The following is a 20,463-nucleotide window of genomic DNA, read 5'->3' on the forward strand; positions in this document are numbered from 1 at the left end:
GGTGGGCATCGGTTCGGTTCGGTTTTGAACATTATCGATTTTGCCTATCGGTTATCGGTTTACAAATATCATAACCCGATAACCAAACCGATAAGATATTGGTTATCGGTTATCGGTTATCGGTTAATCGGTTATATATCGTTATCGGTTCGGTTATCTGTTTACCCGATAACATAAAACAACTAAAAAAAATTGCAATATATAAAACAAAGAAATCAAACTGCCAGAACGTGTAAACTGCCAACTTTTGTTGTTTCTTAACAAAAGCACGCTCCCACTTCTGTGCAGTATCTACTGATGTCTGGCGGAGAACTGGTGGTGAGTCTTGCGTCTTGACTCTTGGGGGCTGCGACGGAAATAAGAATGAGAACTGAGAGACAAATGACTGAAGACTGAAGAGTGAAGAGGGAATTAGGAAAATAAATATCCCTAGTATATACTTAAGGGTAAATTAGTAAATTATATCATTCTTATTGGGTTATCGGTTTTTACCCAATAACAAAAATGCAAACCGAGCCCGAACCGATAACCCAATAAAAAAAAATTTAACCCGTTACCGAACCGTTAACCCAATAACCCAATTCCGATAACCCAATAAAGAATTAACGATTCGGGTGATCGATTTTACCCGATATATGCCCACCCCTGTGAGCCTTCCGCCCCTTCCCTTAATCCCTTACTTTCTTTTCCTATTGGCCAGATTTTCATCTAGTGGGCTTGGGCCCTTTTGGTTCATTCTTTTTTTTTAAAAAACAAAATTAGTTGCTAATGACCAATATATCCTTGTCTAAAATTAGGGATATTACAGTCAAATTCATAAGTAATAAAAGTTTTTTTTTGTGTTAGCTTTTTTTTTTCCAGTATTTGATCATGGAAATAAACAAGTTTCACAAGATTTTGTCACAAAGCTTTTACAAATCATAATATGGCATCAAAGAACTTTAGTGCGACATGATTTCTTTTTTTATTGAACTAGCTAATCAGCATTCATCATTTTTAGGAATTTAACTTTGTTTGAACTTGTAGTTTGTAATTTAAATATATTAATTAATAATATAAATGTAATTTGTCAAAGTTATATACTCATTGATATAGGTACACGCGCAAAGCGCGTACCCTAAGACTAGTAGATTTAAAAACCCGACACTATTGATTTGGTTTGATAATTAAAAAATTTGAACCAACCCGACTTATGTATACCCTACTTTTAATAAATAAGTTAATTTGAGAGGGAAAAGAGAATTTTAAAAGTAATATAATAGCATATGCAATGCCCTCAATTAGATGAACCATTACGATCAAGCTACATCTGCCCATGTTCTTGCTTGTGGCGAACCCAGGTGCGGAGATGGCCCGAGTCCAAGTCATGATCGAATTAGTCCAAGCACAAAAGTAGAAAAGTGCGTATATATATGGAGCTCGATTAAAAAATTATATATAGAGAGAGAGAAAGATAGAGAGAGAGCGCGCTCGATTAATCTGACAAAGCTACTGAATTCCCATGAACATGTAGGTTATATTTTAGATTTGCCACTGCTTTTGCTACACGATGATTAGCTAACTGATATTAATACTTGAATTTTTCTTCATGTCAAAAGGGAATTCAACAGCTCACATATAACTAAAAAAAAAATATTTTTACTCTATTTACATAGTGTAATTTTTCGACGATTGGATTTCGATATATTGAACCCCCTACACTCTGCTTAGTTCCGCCATTGGCTATATATTAGCTAGTCATCACCTTGTTGAAGATAAATGACAAGTTTTTCGTAGTCACTCTTTTTGAATTCTTAGTTATTTATGGTTGTGGAACTAGTAATATTCTAGTTTAATGTAATTTCAGAGTCGACATATATTATATTATTTATATAAAATATATTTATAAAAACCAACGAGATTAACAACAAAGTCGTTGTAGTATAGTGGTGAGTATTCCCGCCTGTCACGCGGGTGACCCGGGTTCGATCCCCGGCAACGGCGTCTCTTTTTTTGTTACCAATTTTCTTCACAGCTGAGTCATGGCTCCTAACACCATCGAACCCCTGTTCGATCCCTGCTCTTAGCTCAGGCAGAATTAGAATATTTTGGATTTTTTTTTTTTGTGGTTTTCTATTCGGTGTTTGATTTCTCCATTCCTCCGTTTAATGGATAACCATTTGTTACTAATGGAGAATTTCTTATCATCGTAAATTCAGATGATAATATTTATACTAACGGAAACCATAAACTTCACACACAATAGAGGGCAGGGCCGTCGGGTGCACTAAACTCCCGCTACGCGTGAGGTTTGGGGAAGGGCCGAACCACAAAGATCTATTATACGCAACCTTACTCTGTATTTCTGCAAGAGGCTATTCCCATGGCTCGAACCCGTGACCTCCTGGTCACATCGCAACAACTTTACCAGTTACGCCAAGGCTCCCTTTCTTCAGACACAATAGAGGGATATGATAGAATTTTAAAAAACATATATATAGATAATGAATGAAGTTTCTTCTTCCATTTTATCCCATTCACCGGTACTAATCATTGATACTGTAAAAGTCGTTTTAGTGTTTTTGTGCCAGCTCATGATGTAAATGAGTCGCACATACACCCTAGTACATGTTCTTCGACACTGAGGGCACCCCTGAAGAGCAAGGGATCCCCAATTAATCCAGATTTACCTAGCATATTCAATTTCAGAGTTTGAAATCAAAAATTTTAATTAAGAATGAAAGATCATATTCATCGCACAACAACTCTTGGTAGCAGCAAAATTTAAAATATAATATTAAAGAAATGCTTAGAAAGGGCCAAAGGACTATTGTTTCTAGGTTTTGGTAAAATCTTAGCTCTTGTCCAAGTACCATTAAATTAATGGAGTTTTACATATATACTTGTCACATCAAAATAAATTTAAGTCACACTTTCTATAATAAATAAATAAATAAAATGTTTATAATCATAAGTAGAGAAAGAAATATGGTGAACACCATGGTTTTTATATTAAATGAAAACAATCTTCACACATTAAAACTGACATAATATTTTGCCTATTATTTTAGCACATAATTTTTTTTATTTGATAATTATGGTATTTGAATTTACGTACATTTCGATTAATTTCGTAAAATAATCTTTTTAAATTCAGTTTAACTAGAAGTACAATGGGGCATATTTGAAAAGGCATAAACTCAATGGCTGACCAGACCACATCTTTTGATATATAACCTTCAGGGGCTCGAAAAGTCAAGAATCATTTCAGAATTTGAAAAAAAGGGCAAATCTAGATGTGTCTTCTTCAGCCATTGGTTATAATTGTAAGCAGTAAGATTCTGTTTGTTACCTTAAAAACAGAATAAAAGCATTTTATTTTATATTATAGCACAATATTTGACGACGATGATGTTCGGATTAGCTTGCCTGCATCTCGACTAAAGTTATTCAAAAGAGAACGAAATCGTTAAACGAACCGATTAGGCTTATTGGTATCGGATTATCGGAGTAGATGAACGGATTAAGATTTTATAATTAACGGCTTAACGGTTTGGGAGTAGATTACTCAATTATCTTATTGGGTAAACCGTTAACCCGTTAACAATTTTTATATTTACACTTTTACCCTATGTATATAAACTTGTTGCTACATTATTGCATAAGCAGTTGTACATAGATTGATAGAACTTTTTGTAGCTAATAGTAGTCGTCTCTGGCTTCTCATGAATTATGAGTGGACATGAATTGAATTCCTCTCCGGGCCATTTTACTTAAGTTGGGTTTGTTTCATTACTTCACTTACAATTAGAGTTTGAAGTTTGTCTGTAAGTGGGTTTTTCTAATTGTTTTGTGGATAACAATGATAAACAGACAGTTTCAACTATGCATTTGGCCATTTGGTATTGATTGTTCAAAAAATTCAATTTTGTTTAAACGATAAACCGTCCGATAATCGTTAATCCGATATCAATATGTTCGTTGTCTTATTAGATGGCTAGCGGATTACTACATTTATTTAAGTGTAATTATCCGCCTTATCCGCCCGATAAGCACCCCTAATCTCAACTAGTTTATTGATTACCTACTACTTTCCACCATTACAAGCAGAAGCATATGTAGTTAGGGTACATGTTGAACCTCAACATATGCATTTTTTATACCGAGTAAGAAGGTGGAAAATCACTAAAATTTAATAAATTTTGAATCGATAATTATACTCTAAAAGTGCAATGAGTTCAATGGTAACAAAATAAAGATTACAACAACAGCTAGAAAACCCAGGATAATCTTACAAAATGGAGTCTGGGAAGGGTAGTGTGTACGCATACCGTACCCTACCCTGTGAAGGTAGAGAGGTTGTTTCTGATAGACCCTCGACTCAAGAAATGTAAACAAAATAAAGATTGAATCATGGATCCGCTTCTGAGCACAAGTACCGGATAACTTTGCTCGCCAAAACTTAGAAGAAAAGTCATCTAAGTTTTTTTTTTCCTCTAATGGGAGTTGAACTCTGGTGAATAACATAATAACTCTAACATAAGCAAACTATACAATAGATTACAAATGAAGTGAAGGTCTTTTGCAGAACAAGTTCAAACAAATCTAAAAATGGTGAATAACATAATACTTCTAACATAAGCAAAACAACCCCCTCCTCTCCTCCCTATCCCGGACCTCGGTTCCCTTACCTCAGGATCAAAATACAAAAATAAATGAAAAAGAATAGACAAAATTGTTCTTCAGATTGAGAAACTCATAGGCGAGTCGATGCTTTTGAGGTTCGTTTGTTCATTCCAAGGATTATCACAATTACTGTCACATCGTCGTGATATTTCCTCCTCCTCCCAGCTGGTATGCTCATCAACTCTTCCTTACTAAATCCTGCAAATTTATTGAATTAATTCAAACTTTTCGCAGCTATATCCACAATGCAGTTGATAGCCGATACAACCTCAGAGGATCATCAGCTCAAAATTCTATTCTTTTGCTGATCTCACTGTGTTAACTACTTAAACTAAAAAATGCTTAGTAGTATGTGATAGGTTGTGTGGTTATCATATAATGTAGTTTCATTGACTTTGTTATACCCTCAGGAAGCAAAATTGTGCTGACAGTCGAAATAGTAGTCTAATAGGTACTGTTCGATTAAGTTTAATACGTCGTCCATCCCAATTTATGCGACGGTATTTGACTAAACATAGAGTTTAAGAAATAAGGAAGACTTTTGAAACTTGTAATCTAAAATAAGTCATAGATAACTGTCTGGTTATAAGGGTAAAATGGTCATTTTAAAGTTGAATTGTTACTAAATATAAAAAAAGTATCATTTTGGGACGGACTGTAAATGAAGGAGTGTCACATCAATTGGAACGGAGGGAGTATAGAACATCCACAGATAAAAAAATAGTTGATATGGTCGAATGGAGATGATATCGATGCAGATGTCTTACCTGCACAATCTGCTGCTCGAATTACAAGCTGCTCCAGCAGAAATTTGGCTGGATCGCCAAAAGGGTAACGTTGAATATAAGAATGGACAAGCTTTACAACCTCATCATTGTTGAAGAAGTCAAATAGACCGTCGCTTCCAAGTACAACAAAATGATCAGAACTTGATATTTCATGTACAGTCAGAGACGGTTGTACAGAAATATATGGAGGACTGATTAGATTTCGGACGCGAAGAATTCCCATCAAAGCATCATTCATACTCTTCTGCAATAAGAAAATGAAGTGTTATCCTTCCTAATAGGTAAGAAGCAAAAGATTAAAAGATTATATCAATTTTGGCACCAATACGATGCCACAACGATAGTCATCTAGTGTCCATTAGCATAAATTGGCTACATAAATGAAAACTTCAAAATTCTCAGTAATTTAAAGAAACAAAAAATGCAGTTTGAGATAAGGCGCGCCAAAGTATAAGGTAACTATAAGGTGCACCAAAGCAAAAGCAATAGAAGTTGCACCTTTTTCAAGTAACCAACTCCAAGTGCCCGAGTAACCTTTAGCTTTCCCTTGACTTTCCCACCCACGATCGTTGAGTGATCTTCAGGATGATTCTTTAATAGTTGGATTCTTTCAGATTCATTATCGACAGTATGACTAACAGTAAGCTGAACAGCTTGCAATCGTCCATCACTATTAGTAACGATGCTTTCACCACAAGTTGCCAATACAGCTCGACTATCTCCTGCATTGAGCACATACAAGTTCTTCCCAAGTAGAAGCGCAACTAATACACAGGATCCAATCGATACTAAGTCAGGACGGTCATCCATTTCCTGTTCAACCATGTGAAGGAAATCGTTCTCAGCTTGAGTAAGAGCCTGTTCCAGGCTATTAAGTACTTTTTGCTTAAAAGAGGTACACGGCTTCTCCACATCTAAATAAGGAAGCGCATTACCAAAGCAATCAACATATGAGCCCTTATTAACTTTAGAATCTCGTTCGAGTTCCCAGTCCAATAAACTAAGGTAATGTCTAATTGTTTCATACAATGTTCCAGCCAGAAAATCAGCTGCATCTCTTCCATTAAATCCATCATATATGGCACAGAAAAGCGAGTCGTTCTCTTCTGAACAGACAGCCTGTACTCTGTCTTCACCCGCAGCACCACCCGCTATTTTAACTTCTGTTGCATTAAAGAAGCTTTCACTCGAAGATTTCATTGAAGATGAATTGTCTTCAGCTAGCTCACTTGGAGAGGACGGACTACAACTTAAGTTTGACAAACTACTCTGAAAAGACGATGACAATAAATCCAACTTTGAAAAGGATGGAGAAGAGGGTATCCTGCGGAATGAAGTAGGTGAATCCAGTGCGGGCAGTATCTCAGCCCCAAGCAATCCGTTGCAAATATTTGTGTTAGCTAGTGTGGCATTGGCACTTAGAGCAGCACCAGAAAGGCAAGAGAAGGAACTGTTGGCTCTTCGAAGTTTAGTTCCAGGACGCATGTCAATACCATCTGATTCATCGCCAGAATCATCAGTGTTGGAATTACAGTGATATCCAAAACTTACTTTGATTTCCGCTCCAGGATCAGTTATTGCTTGTCCACCCATCATTTGTGCCTAGAAACAAGTCAACAATCTCCGTTAGATCCCATACCATTTTTAGACCAAGGACAATACTACGCTACATAGTATTTTACAGCAAATACAATTTTTGTTTTGATGTGAATACATATTCTCAAGAATCTTGAGTATGCTATTACAAGACATTCTCAAATCTCAACTACTTTAAAATTATTAAACAAACTACTGCACACTGGACGGACAAAGAAGCTAGTCAATAAAAAAGAACCTCCAGTTTCTTCTCCTTCCCAAGGAGGGAATTCAAATAATCGCTCGTAAACTAGAAATTAATCAGGTAGCAAATTGCCATAAACAAGTGTTATGAAATAGCCCTGCTTGGCTTATCCTTGATTGTGTGGTGGAAAAATTAGAAACGCTAGATGTTTTCATTTCTAGAATCTATTTATTCCAAACAACACAGTTCTGCAGTACCCTAGATCAAACCGTGAACATCACCCTAGATCAAACCAAAACTGCGAAAGCCCAAAATTATACATGCTCATTTGAGATTGGATATTGTACCACTATTTTAATCCTTGTTGGAATATAAAGTTTAGCATGCTAGATGAAGTTGAATAGAAAATGGATCCATATAGCCAACTCAATCCAAGAAAATAAGGCTGGATATCTAGCATCTGGTACCCACTGGTCCGACTAATCCAGAATTCACGCCATGTAGAGCTCACTAAGAAAGATATTCTCATTCGCTCTCTCTTCTTGTTCTTTTCTAGATTTTAATTGGTAATACTAGCTTCTTTGGCATATATTGTCCACTACCTTCCTATTGCATTTCAGATAAGAAGTTGTTTTTACATCTTTAACCAGTGATCATTGCGTCAAAACTCCCCAGTAGTAAGTAATACTATTGCATTTCAGATAAGAGGTTATTTTCACGTCTTGAACCTAGTGACCAACATATCACTAAAGGAGCAAGGCTCCAACTAATAAGAAGTGGCGGAGCCACATACAACCAAAGGGTGTCAATCGACACCCCTTCGCCGTAAAATTACATTATATCGATAGATATGTTTTTTTTGTTTTACGTATATATATTATACGTTGACACCCCTTAACTTTTTGGTGTATTTAATTTTTATATTTTGACACTCCTTAGTAAAAATTATGGCTCCGACACTGCTAATAAGCACTACTAAAAGTCATAAATAACAAATCCTTTTCAGATAATTTATCCATTTTCAAGATTATACATCCCAAGATACTGTTAACAATCCAAAATTTCCTATATGAAAATAAAACACATATAGATTACAACATGAAAATGACTAGTTTCTCATGAAAAACACAAAACAAGCAAATCCACACCAACCCATTAACTGAAATAACTGAAAAACAGAAGCAAAAAAAATTGATAAAAAGCAAATCTTTTACAAAGAGTTTCACCATTTTCAAGACAAGATTATACAAAAATATAGTATTAACAATCCAAAATCTCCCAAATGAACATAAAATCATAGCACATGCAGATTACAATAACAAGATCAGTATTATTGCTAGTTTCTCATGGAAAACAAAAGCAGCAAATTAATCCAATCCACACCAACCCCATTAACTGAAATAACTGAAAAACAAAAATAACTGGTAATTTGCCAATATAAGTTAAAATTATAACCAAAAACTAACCTTACTTGGATTTTGATGTTAACCCCAGATGACAAAAACAGCCAAGAAGCTGAAAATGCTCAATCTGTGTGCTTAGTTTAAATTGTTTACAGAAGCAAAGTGTTAAAGAACAGAAGGAACAAAGAGAAATAAAGATAAAAGTTTGTGATAAAATTGGATGGCGTTTATTAAATGGAAGAAACAAAAAAAGGGGCGGCTCGGTTGGAGAAAATTTCTATGGATGACGTTGATAGAGGAAGTCAGAATTTCTGTACAAAGATTCACTTCACACCAATGGTGGTAATTTTGTTATACAGTAGTTTGAGGAAAAAACAAAGTGCAGGCTTTTTATTATTTTGTTATTTTGGGAGGTTTCCTAATTGGCTTGGGACTCTTAGGCCTTGTTTAAGATTAAGACGTCTATCAGATTAAGATATTTGAATCTGAATATATATTTGAATATATTAAGATATGTATTAAGATTTGAATACTAAATAATTTAAACTGTTTGATTTTTAATATTTGAATATATAAAATTTATTTTTATTTAAAAATTAATAAATATAAAATTCAAATAAAATATTAACTAATCTAATATTCTATCAAGAAAATATATAATTTTTAAAAATATGATGGTTGTTGGTGGTGATGGTTAATGGATGAATACCGACTAGAGAGGGTGGTTGGTGATAGTTTTGGTTGATCATGGTGATTCATGCTAGTAGCTAATAGTGATTGGTAGTGGTGGCGATTATGATTGAGGATAGTGGTGGTGGGTGGTGATAGTTAATAATGGCGGGTGGTGGTAGTAGTTGTGACTAAGGAATGTAGTGAATGGGTGATGGTAGGTTAATGATGGGCAATGTTTGACGTGGTTGTTGTTGATGGTGATAGGGTGGTCAGTTGTGGTAGTTGAGGTGAATGAGTATTGATTGAGGGTGAGAATGATGGTGGTCGGAGTGGTGTGGATAGTGGGTGATGATGGTGGCGACTATGATTGAGGATGATGATGGCGTGGTGATGTTGGAGGTAGTGGTAGTAGAGTGGTGGTGGTGGTTGAGTTTAATGGTGGTGGTAGCATGGTGGTAGTTGATAATGGTAGGCGGTGGCCGCAGCTAATAATGAATATGTGATAGCTTCTTAATGAAATTAAGTCTCTGTTATAGATCTTAATTATACAGACCCATTAAATGGTTGTGAAGGCAAAAAAATTAAACACACATAATGATTAAGATCTGAATTATTAAAATTCAAACTTTAAAAACAAATGCACTTAATACCTGAGATCTGAATGAGTAAGATTCAGACCTCTATTAAGTGTGAGGCCTTAATTATGTTTTGTTGGAAAGTTATTTTTATCTATTTAAAAAATAATGAAAGAAAATTTTATTTATTTTACTTCACAAATCAAAATAGTGTCAATCCTTCAGAAAAAGTTATTACGACGCACGAAGCATCACAAGTTCACGTAGGGTCCAGAGAAGTGATATATTCTAAGGATGTGATGTAGGCAGGTCATCATGATATAAGCATTGGTAGCTGATTTTACGGCTACAACTTGTGACATATAGGTCACATGGAGATAATTTTAACTTTGCTCTAAGGTTCCCCTTTCAAGTGTCAATCCTTTAGAAAAAACTAAGTCCGATGCACGAAGCATCCCGCGTCCACGCAGGGTCTAGGAAAGGGCCTCACTCCAAGGGGGTGTGATGTAGGCAGCCTACCGTGATACAAGCATCAGTGGTTGATTTCAGGGCTCGAACCTGTTACCTATAGGTCACACGGAGATAAGTTTACCCTTACTCCAAAATTCCCCCTTCTAGTGTCGATCCTTTAGAAAAAGGGTAGCCCGATGCACGAAGGATCACGGGTTCACGCAGGGTCCGGGAAGGACCGCATCCCAAGGGGGCAATATAAGCAGCTTACCGTGATGCAAGCATCAATGGCTGATTTCACAAATCAAAATAGTGGCAATCCTTCAGAAAAAGTTATTACGACGCACGAAGCAACACAGGTTCAAGTAGGGTCCAGAGAAGTGACATATTCTAGGGATGTGATGTAGGCAGGTCATCGTGATATAAGCATCGGTGGCTGATTTTACGGCTACAACTTGTGACATATAGGTCACATGGAGATAATTTTATCTTTGCTCTAAGGTTCCCCTTTCAAGTGTCAATCCTTTAGAAAAAACGAAGTCCGATGCACGAAGCATCCCGCATTCACGCAGGATCTAGGAAAGAGCCTCACTCTAAGGGGGTGTGATGTAGGCAGCCTACCGTGATACAAGCATCAGTGGTTGATTTCAGGGCTCGAACCTGTTACCTATAGGTCACACGAAGATAAGTTTACCTTTACTCCAAAATTCCCCCTTCTAGTGTCGATCCTTTAGAAAAAGGGTAGCCCGATGCACGAAGGATCACGGGTTCACGCAGGGTCCGGGGAAGGACCGCATCCCAAGGGGGCAATATAAGCAGCTTACCGTGATACAGGCATCAATGACTGATTTCACAAATCAAAATAGTGTCAATCCTTCAGAAAAAGTTATTACGACGCACGAAGCATCACATGTTCACGTAGGGTCCAGAGAAGTGACATATTCTAGGGATGTGATGTAGGCAGGTCATCGTGATATAAGCATCGGTGGTTGATTTTACGGCTACAACTTGTGACATATAGGTCACATGGAGATAATTTTATCTTTGCTCTAAGGTTCCCCTTTCAAGTGTCAATCCTTTAGAAAAAACGAAGTCTGATGCACGAAGCATCCCGCATTCACGCAGGATCTAGGAAAGAGCCTCACTCCAAGGGGGTGTGATGTAGGCAGCCTACCGTGATACAAGCATCAGTGGTTGATTTCAAGGCTCGAACCTGTTACCTATAGGTCACACGGAAATAAGTTTACCTTTACTCCAAAATTCCCCCTTCTAATGTCGATCCTTTAGAAAAAGGGTAGCCCGATGCACGAAGGATCACGGGTTCACGCAGGGTCCGGGGAAGGACCGCATCCCAAGTGGGCAATATAAGCAGTTTACCGTGATGCAAGCATCAATGGCTGATTTCACAAATCAAAATAGTGTCAATCCTTCAGAAAAAGTTATTACGACGCACGAAGCATCACATGTTCACGTAGGGTCCAGAGAAGTGACATATTCTAGGGATGTGATGTAGGCAGGTCATCGTGATATAAGCATCGGTGGCTGATTTTACGGCTACAACTTGTGACATATAGGTCACATGGAGATAATTTTAACTTTGCTCTAAGGTTCTCCTTTCAAGTGTCAATCCTTTCGAAAAAACGAAGTCCGATGCATGAAGCATCTCGCGTTCACGCAGGGTCTAGGAAAGGGCCTCACTCCAAGGGGGTATGATGTAGGCAGTCTACCATGATACAAGCATTAGTGGTTGATTTCAGGGCTCGAACCTGTTACCTATAGATCACACGGAGATAAGTTTACCTTTACTCCAAAATTCCCCCTTCTAGTGTCGATCCTTTAGAAAAAGGGTAGCCCGATGCACGAAGGATCACGGGTTCACGCAAGATCCGGGGAAGGACCGTATCCCAAGGGGGCAATATAAGCAGCTTACCGTGATGCAAACATTAATGGCTGATTTCACAACTCGAACTTGTGATACATAATACAAACATTCAATGATTAATTCCATAGTTCGAACTCCTAATCTATAAATCACACAAAAACAACCTTACATTTGTTTCAAGACTCCCATTAAAGTGTCAATCATGTAGAAATGGAGTCGAATGTGTTATGTGAGTGATTTTTCATATGATTGTTTTTGTACTTGCATTTAAAGTTCGTGTGAATATCATGTCATCACATGGTTTTAAGTGCGTACAAATAACATATTTTAAATATTTATATACATTATTTTAAATTTTATAATAAGAATCCATATCAAGAAAGAAATATAGTTCATTCATAATTAAATTAATTTAATTTATTGTAATTTCAAGTGTGAGTAATTTCTTTCCCTATATAGCCACATATCAACTTCCCCATCACAATAATAGTCAGATTTATAGTCCCCACATAATTATGGAGGATAATTTTATGCCTCTACTCCACCCATCCTTCTCAACACCTTTTGGAAGATATTAGATATTTTACTGTAGCTTTCTATCTTCACCTATTGTTTTATTTTTATAATTATAGTATTCGTCATAAGAAATTGACAGATTCTTATGGGTATTATTAACCCCATAATCAATAACCTAGATAATTCAATAAATTATCGTTAAGCTAAAAGCGTAGCATGATCTCTAGCAAGCTCATGACCCCGGAATATCTCTCTTATTAATTGTTAAAAGAAAAATTGTATAAGTGGTGTAGTATTATTGTTAAATTACCAGTCAAGTTTTAAGTTGGTTATTTATGTAACTTGTGCGTACTCGATTAATTTTATAGAATACTTAATATTTCTCACCAGTATCAGGTAATTAAACATCAAAGCTTGAACAAATAAAAGAAATTACCTAGTTTTTTGCTTCTTTTGGGATTGTTATTTTTCCCCTTTCAAGAATTTATTTATCAGAAAAACTGCACCTTCAAATTTTAACATATACAGTCAAACCTCTCTATAACAACCTCGTTTGTTCCGAATATTTTTGGATGTTATAGCGAAGTGCTATTATATAGAACATATATTATAACATAACATGAAATTTGGTTCCGAAAAAGTTTAATTTTTATAGTGAAGTATTGTTATATATGGTTGTTGTTATAGAGAGATCTGACTGTATTTCATATTTTAAAATGTGACCATATAACTTAAGAGGTATGTAAATGTTGCACTAATTATTTTAGCAATCAGCAAATTTACAACGTCAGTCCCTTTGTTTTTCTTTTCTTTTTGGTCTTTCTTTTCTTCTTTTATTTATTATAGTCTGGCTAAAGTGAGAGAATATAACCCAAAAGCAAATTTGAGATCTAGAACTCGTGAATTCAAAATTATATATATATATATATGTATATATATATGTTGATTATTTAATTTTTATTGAATATGTCTAAATAATTTGAGACGATAAATTTCAGTTAAATTCGCAGAACTCGTCCAAAATTGTTCTGCGAGGAAATCCTATTGGACTATAAGGGGATCTACGCAGCCCAATTGGCCCAATAGGCCCAACTTGACAATTAGGGAAAGTAGCCACGAAACAGTGAAAGTTTTGTTTAATGACCAGTCCTGTAAATAGCCCCCTAACCTACCACTTAAACTAAAAATAACAGGTGAATGTACAATATATTTATAATTTATGTATTTCATGATATATAATCTATGTTTAATCTATATATATGACTAGAAAAGTAAACAATTAATATGACCGGCTATTTGTGTAAAAATTCCAATTTTAATATCCTATTCTAAGCCTCAAACAAAATCCTTTTTAACTGTGAAATTTACAGAATGTAATCCTTTGAGCAATTCACACGTAGTTCCATACTTCCGTTACATGTATGTGACAAAAAATAATGTTATAATTTTACTATTATAGTGATCACAAGTTCAACAATCATACATGATTTTAATTTTGTAACCCCTTGCCAAAGATCCTCCGTCTTAAGAAGCAAAACAATTATTTGGTTATGCTATTTTGGGCTTTGCTCTAACCGAAGTTATTGCATCGTTTGCCCCAATGATGACCTTTTTGATCTCATTCGTATTCCAAGTCCGTTAGTAAGAGTTTACGGTGGGTGGGTAAGCAGGAGGGGATCCATGTGGTTAGATTAACTGGCCGAGAAGGTTAGCGAGGTTCCTGCTATGGTGAAGTGAAAGATCTTTCACTATAGTGGGAAGAAGACAGGTGGGAGCGAGCGGAGCAAGAGCAAAGCAAGCTCTAGTGGTGGATTGTCTTCGCGGTCCCATTTCATCGACATAGTCAGAAACAATGGATGTTGTAAACGCACAAGTGAAACAGGAATGAGTATAAATAGGCCACTCGGGTCCACTCTATAGGAAGAAAATAAATAATAGACAATAGATCAGTGACAACAACATAAGCCAGAAATAATATCACCCTCGTAAGAAAGTTGTTAAGTGAAAAGGTTGGTAATTTGTGTCAAAGGCATACAAAATTAGCAACCAATAATATAAACCTAATAAAGATGCTAAAGTAAGATGCCTCCAATGGACACCAAATCAGCACATCTTTTCTCTAAATTGTGTAGGCACCACAGTGTTACTGTGTTAGCATCAGTGTTTGTTCTTAAATCTTATATTTCCGGGATTTCCAAAAATATTGTCGTATCGAATTCCTTAAAAATACATTAATTTTGAAGGATCTGACGCATCGTATTGCATTTTTAAAGAGTCCGAGTAATATAACCTAAAATTGATCTCATAAGATGTGAATAAATCCTTCTTCAAGTCAAGAAATATACCTTTTTCTCCCTTTTATTTCATCTAAATATATGTGCATAATAAAAAAAAAAAGAAAAAGAAAACTTTACACTCATTTGTTTATATCTAGCCACATTAACTTACCATGGTTAAGCGACAAACTGAAGTAAAAATACTTTGTTAGGTCTCTTGGTTAAACAATAAATGTATATGTGGAATACACATGACATGTTATTATTGATTTAGTTTTAATCATCGGCATGAATTATGTAATCTAAGCAGTGAAACTCCTTCTAAATATAGTGAAAGAAATTTGAAGAGATAACAAAACCATTGAACAAGCAATGCTTTTCTATTTTTTCTTTTTCTTTTTTCATTTCTAGAATATATTTGGATGCAAATTCTTATATTGCCAAGCAGGTAAGGCATTTGGTCCCTCAACTTTAATCAAATAACACAGTCTTCTTATCCTCTTTAAAATCCAAACCAATTCCAAAATTATCAATTGCATACAACATTCTTGTCTCACACACACACACACACACAAAAAAAAAAAAAAAAAAACTTCCCCATTGATCAAAGGATAACATATCCTTTGATCAATGGGGATTGTGATAAAAAAGAGTTACAAATTGAAGAAATTACAAGTTCGAACAAGAAGGGACAACATTTTAATTCCTTCATCATTTTATTCTACCATTATGTTAGTATTCTCATTTGTAATATCATCACAGAGTATGTTATAAACTCTGTGATGATCATTGAATATTTGGTCATTTCCAGTTCTTTCTTTTTACATGATTGCTAGTAGGTGAGGCCTTTTCAATGCCTCAATAGGATTAGTAAGGTAAGGTTTAGCCCGATTTGTGTTGCCTTAGACCTATGCCTTTGGAAAAAATATCCACACGGCTATGAGATTATATGCCCTCGTGAGACGTTGCCGACAGCTACACCAGGAATCCTCTACATGAGGCTGTCATCATAAGGCGATGGGAGGCGCAGAGGAGTGATTATATAGCCAAGGCATATGGGCAATAATACCGGTGTTATTGTCCCCCTTATTTGTACTTTTCCTAATTGTTGTATTTTCTTTTCTTTTTTATTAATAAAAAACTAACCCTAGGCACTTGCCTAGCGGATTGCCAAAAAAAAAAAAAAGGATAACATATCCATATGGCTGAGTCCATATTTCCTGATAGGGTGAAGCAAAAACAAGCAGATAATGACATCAAAAACATGTTATCTGCTCTAACGAAACGCCTAGGCAGCCTTCAACGTGTTCATAATAAGGCGTCAACAGGGGACTCGAGCCAGAGTGATGACGATGATCATGGCACGAAAATCATCACTCTGGCCAGTACTAATGTAGGAGCCAGTATGCGCGGTGTGACGGAGGAGAAAGCTGGATTTGAAGGCGATCCATCGGAGGAAAATGAAGCATTGAAAACATATGTAAATAACAATTTTCAAACACTCAACAATTCCATTATGTTAGGTTGTAGCTATTGTACTAATGACCCTGGTGTTCATTTGGATATAACTGATTATATGGAGCATGACCAAAAGCCAACACTATTAGGACATGAAAAGAAGAAAGGAAAGAATAAAGGAAGGGAACCTCCAAATATGACCACTATTTGGTGCGTTCGGAGTAGGATAATACCAGAGGCGGATCAAGAATTTCAATCTTTATAGGTCAACGTTCTAAGTTCTTTGAGAGTATGAGTTCAAAACATAATGTTTGTACTAATTTTTTAAGTTTTTACATATATATTTATGGTCTAAATAACAAAGCTGAAATGTGAGGAAGCTGCTAAAATTTCATTCCATGTTCCATATGAATATTGAAGGGGAGCCTTGTCGTAACTGGTAAAGTTGCTGCCATGTAACCAGGAGCTCAAGGGTTCGAGTCGTGGAAACATCCTCTTGCAGAAATGTAGGGTAAGGTTGCGTACAATAGAAACTTGTGGTCCGGCCCTTCCCCAGACCCCGCACATTACGGGAGCTTCGTGCACCGAGCTGCCTAGTGGAGCATTGTTTCTTTTACTGTCTCCATGTTTTCCTATTTTTCTCTTTCTTGATCTCTTTGTAATGAGAATTCTTCCATTGAATTTTATAGTCAAATATTTCCCTTGAGCTAAAAACCATTACTATAGTATTGCTGTCTTCATTCTACTAAGCTTCATTGAATTCAACAGAAAAAAAAGGCTCCCGCTATGCACAGGATCCAGGGAAGGGTCGGACCATAAGGGTCTATTGTACGTAGCCTTACCCTGCATTTCTGCAAGAGGCTGTTTCCACGACTTGAATTCATGACCTCCTGGTCACATCGCACCAACTTTACCAATTACGTCAAGACTCCTCTTCGCTTCATTGAGTTCAACAAGTATAACAAATGCAGAATACTGTAATTTGTATTTTCAAAAATGATAATTACAACTTGCTACTATAGTTCTTTCTTCTATGTTATCATCATATCCTTAGATTTTTCTTTCTTGGTACTTTTACAGTGGCAAGAATCTCTCATGTCCATCCGATTAAGGTATAGACTTGATTCTTTGAAGTTGGTTCTTGAAAATATAACAAAATTTAGTTCATAGTTACATGTTTAGGAAGAAAACTTAGTTCAAAGAAACTATAGAAATATTTCCAGAGAGGTTGATATCAAGGAATCGCGCGTTCATCGTTGGATTCATGAACTTGAAACCTTAGCTCCTTGTCCTTTTTCTCTGCAGTTTCTTGAGGAACTTTCTGAATTTCTTTAGTCTTGCCCCATAGTAGAAAGTATAGTCCGACGATTACAATAACTGATCCCATCACACTGATCATGTTCAATTTTTGAAAAAATATGTGTCAGTTGTATATACTATTATGAATTGAAACATTGTCTTAGGTAAAAAATTAGCAGCATTGAAAGTGTTGAATCACCTTCCGAGATTGAGTTGCTCGTGTAGAAAGGGAACGTCTAACATCGCTGCCATAACTTGAACTAGAGGACTGAATGCTGCAGTAAAGACAGGTCCCCTCTTCTTAACACACCATGACATTCCAACATAGCATAAGCCGGAACCAATTAACCCCTGTCACAAGTAGAATACAGTCAGACCTCTCTATAACAACATCGCTATATAACAGTCATTCACTATAAAAGTCGAGCTTTTTATGGAACCAATTTTATGCTATGCTATAATACATGTTCTATATAACAACACTTCGCTATAACAGCCAAAAAAATCAGAACAAATAAGGTTGTTATAGAGAGGTTTGACTCTACATTATTGATAATTTAGACTCCACAATAAGATGAAATTTAAGTGTACTTACAGTATAAATGACACTCAACATATCGATCATTTCCTTTGGAATCCAAATGGAAAGTCTTCTATTAATAGAAAAAGTTAAGATAGCTGATTGTATGGCGCTGAAGAAGGTCATAATAACAGTGCTAGAGTATTGACATGGATATTTCTTTCCAATATTTGATTGAAGAAGGAACCACGAGGACCACAAAAGCGTTCCAGCAAATAAGATCAACGAGCCAAAAATCCATCGTTCTTTTCTTTTAGAGGAACTATTGTGCTCTTCCATTGATTGAGATGCAGTTTGTTGGTCTGAAAAATGGATTAAAGGAATGCCTTTGTAAAATGTCAATAACAAGGCGCCTCCGAGGCATATCAATGTACCAATCACTTTGGCTCTTCCACTTCTATCTTTTGTGTTAATTGTCTCTAACCTGCATTACAATCATATGATATCCTTAGATTGGATCAATATATCAAAGGGGAGAGTCGTAACTTTGTAAGTTATATTTACTTGTTGAAACGAGAGAGAACGAATTCTCATACCCGAAAGGTAATGCCATAAGGAATGTTATCACCGGAACCATGTTGACAAAGGCACATGCAAAAGTTGCAGAAGTGTATTGTATGCCAAGAAGGAATAAGTATTGTGTAAGAGATGCCCTACGAAAAAGGTGTCTAAGTTATGCTGCTAAAATTTTAGCAGAAAAACATAGAGCATAGACAATCTTTCAAACTAAAATAGAAGATAATACAGTCAGACCTCTCTATAACAGCATCCCTATATAATATCACTTCACTATAAAAGCTAAGCTTTTCCGGAACCAATTTTTATGTTATGTTATAATATATGTTCTCTATAACAGCACTTCGCTATAACATCCAAAAATATTCGGAACAAACAAGACTGTTATTAGAGAGGTTTGACTATATAATCTTTGTTATTCTACTTACCCAACAATTGCACTCAAGAATAGGTAGCACAAGATTCGAGAGGTGAGTTTAGGTCTAGTATTTCTGCAAAACAAGAAGATTATTACATATGAAAAGTTGTAGCATAACTTCAGATAAGTGAAAAGTAGGAAGAATGATTCATACCTTTCAAGAAAAAAAGCAATAGGGGCTAAAAATATAGTCGAAACTGACTGTCGATAAGTGATGAAGACCAAATGGTTCATACCATCCATGATAATCTTCTTAAGAAGTATATTACTTATCGCGAAAGCAAAATCAATTGACAACATCACAAAGATTGGATACCATTCCACATATCTCTTCATCTTAGTTTTTTCTTCACTTCCTTTCTGTTGTGTGCTTCTTCTTGTGTGAATTACTCTGTGGTTTTAAAGCTGAAGCTGAGGCAGAAGGCAGATATTTAAATTCTGTTAAGACTGTTGTTTGTTCCACTAAATTCTGGCAATCACATCAATGCATTAAAGGTTCAATAGATTTAGACATTTGTTTAACATAAGTATACTCTTGCCTTTTACCTTCCTTTTACTTGAAAGATTGCTACTATTTCCCTTTTCCTTACTTTTGATGGATACTTTTGGCGTAACGGGTAAAGTTGTTATCATGTGACCAAGAAATCACATGTTCGAGCCGTGGAAACAGCCTCTTGCAGAATGTAGGGTAAGGCAGCGTGCAATAGATCCTTGTGGTCCTGCTTTTCCCCGGACGCCCCGCTTAGCGAGAGCTTAGTGCATCGGTCTGCTTCTTTTTTCTTTTTTTTTTACTTTTGATTGATATGTGTGGCATAACTGGTAAAGTTTAAGGTCACATGTTTGAGCCATGAAAACAACCTCTTGCAGAATGCAAGGTAAGGCTGCGTACAGTAAACCCTTGTGGTTTGGTCCTTCCCCGGACCATGCGCATAGTGGGAGCTTAGTGCACCGAGCTTCCCTTTTACTTTCCAGCATATGTTAATTGTAAGCGAATCGTTTACCTCAACAACAGGTTCATCAACATACAGTATAGAGAATGTTATTTTGACCATCAAAGGATGTGGTGCAGCAGATGTGGCTACTCTTTCCTTAATCAGAGGTCTCAGATTCGGGCCCTGGGTATGGAAAAATCCTTGATAGAGAGCGCTTCCCCCCGAATGGGGCCCTACGCAGCGCGAATCCGGA

The 20,463-nt window shown here is 36.1% G+C and overlaps 3 protein-coding genes and 1 non-coding gene across 5 annotated transcripts; 2 read left to right on the plus strand and 2 right to left on the minus strand.

The window, feature by feature from the left end:
- The first annotated feature begins 1,911 nt into the window (after nt 1-1,911).
- TRNAD-GUC (transfer RNA aspartic acid (anticodon GUC)) lies at nt 1,912-1,983 on the plus strand. The gene has a single exon. It is a non-coding gene; the product is annotated as a tRNA-Asp (tRNA).
- Nucleotides 1,984-4,500: 2,517 nt separating this feature from the next.
- On the minus strand, nt 4,501-9,056 carry LOC104229637 (probable protein phosphatase 2C 40). Of its 2 annotated transcripts, none has more exons than XM_009782302.2 (4): nt 8,700-9,056; nt 5,952-7,055; nt 5,433-5,697; nt 4,501-4,863 (listed from the first exon to the last, which is right to left on the minus strand). In XM_009782302.2, exons 2-4 carry the CDS (start codon nt 7,047-7,049, stop codon nt 4,736-4,738), a joined length of 1,491 nt encoding a protein of 496 aa, XP_009780604.1. In that variant the 5' UTR covers nt 7,050-7,055; nt 8,700-9,056; the 3' UTR covers nt 4,501-4,735. The 2 variants fall into 2 exon arrangements, with proteins under 2 accessions (XP_009780604.1, XP_009780605.1); XM_009782303.2 differs by having other exon boundaries at nt 8,705-8,988.
- Nucleotides 9,057-16,208: 7,152 nt separating this feature from the next.
- On the plus strand, nt 16,209-16,730 carry LOC104229642 (uncharacterized). Its single transcript, XM_009782309.1, has one exon. It carries the CDS (start codon nt 16,209-16,211, stop codon nt 16,728-16,730), a length of 522 nt encoding a protein of 173 aa, XP_009780611.1.
- Nucleotides 16,731-17,431: 701 nt separating this feature from the next.
- LOC104229638 (WAT1-related protein At3g30340-like) lies at nt 17,432-19,733 on the minus strand. Its single transcript, XM_009782304.2, has 6 exons — nt 19,433-19,733; nt 19,289-19,351; nt 18,881-18,997; nt 18,360-18,768; nt 17,964-18,115; nt 17,432-17,856 (listed from the first exon to the last, which is right to left on the minus strand). Exons 1-6 carry the CDS (start codon nt 19,612-19,614, stop codon nt 17,700-17,702), a joined length of 1,080 nt encoding a protein of 359 aa, XP_009780606.1. The 5' UTR covers nt 19,615-19,733; the 3' UTR covers nt 17,432-17,699.
- Nucleotides 19,734-20,463: the final 730 nt, after the last annotated feature.

Source organism: Nicotiana sylvestris, chromosome 10, assembly GCF_000393655.2.
Source record: "Nicotiana sylvestris chromosome 10, ASM39365v2, whole genome shotgun sequence".
NCBI lineage: Eukaryota > Viridiplantae > Streptophyta > Magnoliopsida > Solanales > Solanaceae > Nicotiana > Nicotiana sylvestris.

Excerpts from the sequence above, each read along its gene's own strand:
- LOC104229637 (XM_009782302.2), bottom strand. The coding sequence starts at position 7,049 with ATGATGGGTGGACAAGCAATAACTGATCCTGGAGCGGAAATCAAAGTA. Across the intron at positions 5,698-5,951 it reads GAGTTGGTTACTTGAAAAAG|AAGAGTATGAATGATGCTTT; the intron begins GTGCAACTTCTA and ends TTCTTATTGCAG. Across the intron at positions 4,864-5,432 it reads TCGAGCAGCAGATTGTGCAG|GATTTAGTAAGGAAGAGTTG; the intron begins GTAAGACATCTG and ends ATAAATTTGCAG.
- LOC104229642 (XM_009782309.1), top strand. The coding sequence starts at position 16,209 with ATGGCTGAGTCCATATTTCCTGATAGGGTGAAGCAAAAACAAGCAGAT.
- LOC104229638 (XM_009782304.2), bottom strand. The coding sequence starts at position 19,614 with ATGAAGAGATATGTGGAATGGTATCCAATCTTTGTGATGTTGTCAATT. Across the intron at positions 18,998-19,288 it reads TTCTTGAGTGCAATTGTTGG|GGCATCTCTTACACAATACT; the intron begins GTAAGTAGAATA and ends CCTTTTTCGTAG. Across the intron at positions 18,116-18,359 it reads TGTTGAGTGTCATTTATACT|GGGTTAATTGGTTCCGGCTT; the intron begins GTAAGTACACTT and ends TACTTGTGACAG.